The sequence below is a fragment of the Juglans microcarpa x Juglans regia genome, chromosome 5D (assembly GCF_004785595.1).
Source record: "Juglans microcarpa x Juglans regia isolate MS1-56 chromosome 5D, Jm3101_v1.0, whole genome shotgun sequence".
Classification (NCBI taxonomy): Eukaryota; Viridiplantae; Streptophyta; class Magnoliopsida; order Fagales; family Juglandaceae; genus Juglans; species Juglans microcarpa x Juglans regia.
Genome location: NC_054602.1, coordinates 18,133,258 through 18,139,110, shown reverse-complemented (window position 1 = coordinate 18,139,110; position 5,853 = coordinate 18,133,258). Strand labels below are relative to the sequence as shown.

Sequence of the window (5,853 nt, the reverse complement as noted above, 5' to 3'; positions counted from 1 at the left end):
AGCTGGGCTTAAGGCATAGTAGCGAGAGCGTGGGGGCAGATGGATGGAGGTCCACCCCTGCATCCCGGCAAGCGGAGGGGGTACCCCACCCCTGCATGGACGGGGGTGGGTACGGGAAAAAATTCCTCACCCTTGCCCATGAGGGGTCGGGGGGCGGGGAAGGGGTGGCTCCTCCCCGTAAGGGGCGGGTAGCACCCCTAATTTTGAATATACTCTAACTCAAATATAATAATCTAGATGAAAGTATTGATATTTACTTATTAATTTTACTTGCCACTGACTGTTTTTGCAAAAATATGCCAAACCAACTCAACACATAATATTTCGAAGAGATACTACTTTGCCGTCCAATGTCTACCGCTCAAGTGTATCGCTTGCCATTTTTAACTTAATGATTTTAAATATATTGATGTATTTTTATTTTTTAAAAAATATTTAAATATATTAAAAAAATGTGAAAAGAAAAATTAAAAATAAAAAGTTGAAAATAAACTAGCGATACACTTGAGCGGGTGGTACATAAGTGCAGAGTAGCATTGCTCTATTTCGAATCAGATATGAAGCTACAATGAGACGTTTTAGGGGGACAAAGAAAAGAAAAAGGATATCAAATTGACCCTTGCTCAAATTTTGTCAAAAAATTAATGAGAAATATTAGTATTTAATAAATTTTTTTCATGTATCCCTTAATTCAAAATTGCATTATCGTAAAATTACAATATGAGAAAATGGGTAGAAAATTTCAATAAAAATCTTATTAGAGTAAACAATAATAGATAGACAAAAAAAATATTAAAAAAAGGGGACAGTTGATCCAATAAGTGATATGGGCCCATGATAAAAAAAAAAAAAAGGTGATATGGGCCCATATTTATTAATTCGCAGCAGGAATTAGTAGATGTTTGGAAAAGCAACCACAAAAGGGACAACTTAGCTGACTGTTTGTGCTTTTTTTCTAATCTAGATGTATTGATTGATCCATGAGCTATAAAGAGATTTTATAAAAATATATTTATAAATTAATATATATATAATATATTATATCTATTTTTAAAATAAAAAAATTTATAATTTAACGTACAACATTAAGTCAAGTCAGTTTATAGATTTATTTTTGTAGAATCTTTTTATAATTAAAATATTTCTCTTGATAAAACAATTTTTACCCAATAGACATAGAGGCTAGGGTATTTCATTCGACTTTCTATTATATATCCTGGTATTTCTATTGGAGTTATTTTATTGGTCGTGTATAGAGCATACTATCTACATCATTTAAATGGTAAAATTTAATTTATAATATTTAAATTTTAAAATTTACCTATTAAATCAAATTATATCATATAAACACTTTACTAATTATGTTTTAGACAACGACTTGAAAGTAGAATTTTTCATAAAAGGGTGTCAAAGAGGATCATGTGCATTGAAATTTTGAAAAAGGAATTTTCTTTTTAATTTTTGAAAGTGAAAAATAAATTTTATTTAAAAAAGGTTAAAAAGAATAAAAATTAAATAAAAAATTTGATGTGGGAAGTCGAACCGATGATATCCACTTTGGAGATGTGGGTGATGTGCTAATAGGCCACAGGCTGTTTAGCAATTGGTCGCTTGTGTTAACCCAATAACAATTTTCAAATAAATATAACTGCATGAGTAATAATAATATATAGTTTATCTTATGGTCTTGTTCCTTCATTTTTGTTATGTATTTTATTCTATTTTTTAACTTTTTAATTTTAATGGTTAAAAAACTAATTATCAATAAATTACAATATTTTTTTAATTTTTTAAGAATTTAAAAATATTTAAAAAAACATATAAATATGCTCGAACCCGTCTAGCAGCCAAGTAGCATTTTCCTGGATTGAAGCAGGTAGAGACTAGAGTCGTAGACCTTTCTCGTTCAGGTCGTTGAGATTTTTTCTCTTTAAATTTAGAATTTTATTATGTACAAATAAGCTTACGAATCAATCTAATATTACATCTTGTTACGTATTAGATTTTTGCTTAAATTTATGATTTTGATTTCATCAAAAACAACCCCAGACAAACAAAAAGAGCAAAAAAATAAAAATCAAGCTAGCCAGCTCGCTGTCTTGTTGGAAGAACCGAAGAACCATGTCCTCTCCTTCTAAACAGTTATTGACTCCATTATTGCTTCTCTCTCTCCTTTTCCAAATAAGCGTTTCCTTAGACACCATAACGCCGGACGAGCCTCTTAAAGACGGTCACATCCTCGTCTCCCACCGAGAAACGTTTGCACTTGGGTTTTTCAGTCCTGCAAATTCTAGCCGTCGCTACGTCGGGATTTGGTATAACAAAGTGCCACTAAAAACGGTTGTTTGGGTCGCTAACAGAGACGACCCTCTCGACGACACTGCCGGTATAATCTCCATCGACGGTCATGGAAACCTCGTCATCACTGAGACGAACCGAAGCATCCCTATCTGGTCTACCAACGCCTCTATTGTCTCCGCGAACCATTCCATGGCTAGGCTCTTGGACACCGGGAACCTCGTTTTGGTTCATCCAGAAACCCAGAGCAATATATGGCAGAGCTTCGACTTTCCGACCGACACTTTGCTTCCGTTTATGAAATTCGGGCTCGATCGCCGTACTGGGCTGAACCGGTTCTTGACATCTTGGAAGTCCAAAGATGACCCAGGAACCGGCAACTGCACCTATGCGATTGATCCAACCGGGTATCCGCAGCTGTTCTTATACGAGGGTGGGGCTCCTTTGTGGCGGGGCGGATCATGGACCGGACAAAGATGGAGCGGCGTACCCGAAATGACACGGAATTACATCTTCAACAGCAGCTACGTGGATAATCAAGATGAGATCACCATTGAATACGGTGTCACTGTACCTAATGTTTTCACTAGAATGATGGTGGAGGAACCTGGGGTTGTGAAGCGGTCTACTTGGCACGAGACCGGGTGGGTCGGGTTTTGGTCCGCCCCGAAAGAGAAGTGCGATAACTACCAAGAATGCGGTCCAAACAGTTACTGTGACCCGAACAACGTGGAAAAGTTTGAGTGCACGTGCTTGCCCGGGTTTGAACCCAAGTCGGCCCGTGATTGGTTCTTGAGAGATGGGTCGGGCGGGTGCGTGAGGAATCAAGGAGAGTTCACGTGCAACAGCGGAGAAGGGTTCGTGAAGCTTGCACGTGTGAAGGTGCCGGATACCTCAATAGCACGCGCGGACTTGAGTCTGTCATTGAAAGAATGCGAGCAAGAGTGCATGAAGAATTGTACTTGTACGGCATACACAAATGAAAACGAGACAAAGGGAGGGATTGGGTGCCTCACATGGCACGGCAACTTGGAAGACACGAGAGTTTATTCAAATGGAGGACATTATTTATATCTACGCGTGGATGCAGCTACGTTAGGTACTCCAGTTTTATTTCCTTTTTTTTTTTTTTTTTTTTTTTTTTTTTTTTTTTTTGAAACACGATCCATCTCCCATCTAGGTCGGAGAAGATTCAGGTTCATGAATCGCATATAAAGATTGAGTTTTTTACTCTTTTTTCTTTTTTTTTTCTTAGGTGAATATGCAAAGAAGAATGATCTTCTTCAAAATAAGGGAAACCTGACGATTCTTGTAGTTTTTGTTGCAGTAATGCTCCTTATTGTGGCTTCCATTGTGTATTGGTTCATAATGAGGAAGATAAAGGGTAAGTAAAACATGATTTTTAAAGAGATTTCTTCGTTTCTTTCGCACTTTGAGAATTTCTAATTACATTTGATGATGATAGAGAAAAGACAAAGCAAGTATACTTTTGGCATTACCTCCGCTGCAGCAAGCTTTGAAGAATCTTCAACTAGAAGGGAGCTTGATGGAAGTACAATAAATACAGATTTACAATTCTTTGAGCTAAGTAAGATAGTTGCAGCCACGGATAACTTCTCTGTTTCTAACAAGCTAGGAGAAGGTGGTTTTGGATTAGTGTATAAGGTAATCTCCTTGAAATACAATTCATATGTGTGCAATGCATCAGTAATTCCATTCTAAATGTTGATCGAGGTTGAAATTGGTGTTTGCTTTCAGGGTTGCTTATACAATAGAAAGGAAATAGCAGTGAAAAGGCTATCAAAGTACTCAAGACAAGGCATTGAAGAGTTCAAGAATGAAGTTGCAATCATTGCTAAACTTCAACACAGGAACCTTGTGAGGATTCTTGGTTATTGCGTTCAGGGAGAAGAAAAGATGTTAATCTATGAATACTTGCCAAACAGAAGCTTGGACACTTTCATTTTTGGTATCTCTTCTTTTCACATATGCTTCTTGATGTTGCTTCTTCTTGTAGCTTCAGCATACCTACCAAGCAAATCATCTAAATATATGTTATCTCTTCATTTAGATGGAACAAAAAGGTCATTATTAGATTGGGGCAAATGCTTCGATATTATTTGTGGGATTGCTCGAGGGATCTTATATCTTCATCAAGACTCAAGATTAAGGATTATCCACAGAGATATAAAGGCCAGCAATGTTCTACTTGACAATGCAATGCATCCAAAAATTGCGGATTTTGGTATGGCTATAATTGTTGAAGGGGAGTCAGGGGACCAAATTGAAGCAAATACAAATCGTGTAGTCGGAACATAGTAAGTGTGCTACAAATTAAGGATACATTTATAGTACAATACAATTTCTTTTTTTTTTTTTTTTTTTAGCATGTTGCAGTGGTTATATGTCTCCAGAGTATGCGATGCGTGGACTATTTTCAGTGAAGTCAGATGTATACAGCTTTGGGGTTTTGCTACTAGAGATTATTTCTGGCGAAAGGAATAGTACTTATTTTCACGATGATCCCTCCTCAAACTTGATTGGGCATGTAAGTACAAGTGTATGCAAATAATTTGTCTTGTATTATTTAAACCTAAACACATGAACATGCTGTTTTATTGTAGGTTTGGGAGTTATGGAAAGAAGGCAAAGCCATGGAAATAGTTGATTCATCACTGGTTGACAAAACCCTTGATAATGAAGTTGCAAGATGCATTCAAATTGGGCTTTTGTACATGCAAGAATATGCAACAGATCGGCCGAACATGTCAACAGTCGTTGCAATGTTGGGTAATGACACACCTCTTCCTTCTCCACAACAACCTGCATTTGCTTTGAAGGGTAGTATCCATGGGAAAGACACATCAACTAGCGAAGGAGCCATTTCTATTAATGAAGTAACAGTTTCTTTGATTCACGGTCGTTAAAGTCGAATTCTGTTCGGTGCAATGTATTGATATGAAGTTAGTGTTAGTAGGGTCTTTTTTTTTTGTTTTTTCAAAAAAGAAAATGTAAGCCCTAAAATAAAGAGAAAAAAATGACAATCTCTTAACTTTAAGTCGTGCAGGGGTGTATGAGGTTGGGTGTGTGCGTGTGAGTATGTGGGGGTGTGTGTGAATATACCCTTACTTAAACCTAGTTAATGCGGATGCTCAAGATTTTCGTCATTGAAAAGGTTTTAGTCTAGCAAATGGCAATTAGGTGTATCTATCTATCCAGCAAATGTCTACTACAATTAGGACATTAAATAGATGTTATTGAATATTATAGTTACTGTGTATATTAAAATAATTAGATTGATTAGTGAAATTATCAAAACACTTCATATTTTATACTAAATAGATATTATCAATTTTAGTTGAAATAAAAATGACTTTTGTCCCCACCTACAATTTATAAATTCTAATAATCAAACAGATATATCATACGTTCTTTATACTTAATACAGTAGGATTAGATCATACACTTTACAGATACACTGCCCACAGACCATTGAGAACAAAGCTGAAAGCCATGGAACTTAGCTTGCCAATGCAGCAGGATCCAATGACGATG

General features: G+C 36.3%; 2 protein-coding genes across 2 annotated transcripts; both read left to right on the top strand.

The window, feature by feature from the left end:
* Nucleotides 1–2,068: 2,068 nt before the first annotated feature.
* LOC121265756 (G-type lectin S-receptor-like serine/threonine-protein kinase At1g11410) lies at nucleotides 2,069–4,617 on the top strand. Its single transcript, XM_041169432.1, has 4 exons — nucleotides 2,069–3,397; nucleotides 3,554–3,682; nucleotides 3,764–3,963; nucleotides 4,057–4,617. Exons 1-4 carry the CDS (start codon nucleotides 2,122–2,124, stop codon nucleotides 4,615–4,617), a joined length of 2,166 nt encoding a protein of 721 aa, XP_041025366.1. The 5' UTR covers nucleotides 2,069–2,121.
* Nucleotides 4,618–4,701: 84 nt separating this feature from the next.
* Nucleotides 4,702–5,288, top strand: LOC121265545 (G-type lectin S-receptor-like serine/threonine-protein kinase RKS1). Its single transcript, XM_041169215.1, has 2 exons — nucleotides 4,702–4,846; nucleotides 4,923–5,288. The coding sequence occupies exons 1-2, from the start codon at nucleotides 4,703–4,705 to the stop codon at nucleotides 5,223–5,225; spliced, it is 447 nt and encodes a 148-aa protein (XP_041025149.1). The 5' UTR covers nucleotide 4,702; the 3' UTR covers nucleotides 5,226–5,288.
* The last annotated feature ends 565 nt before the right edge of the window (nucleotides 5,289–5,853 follow it).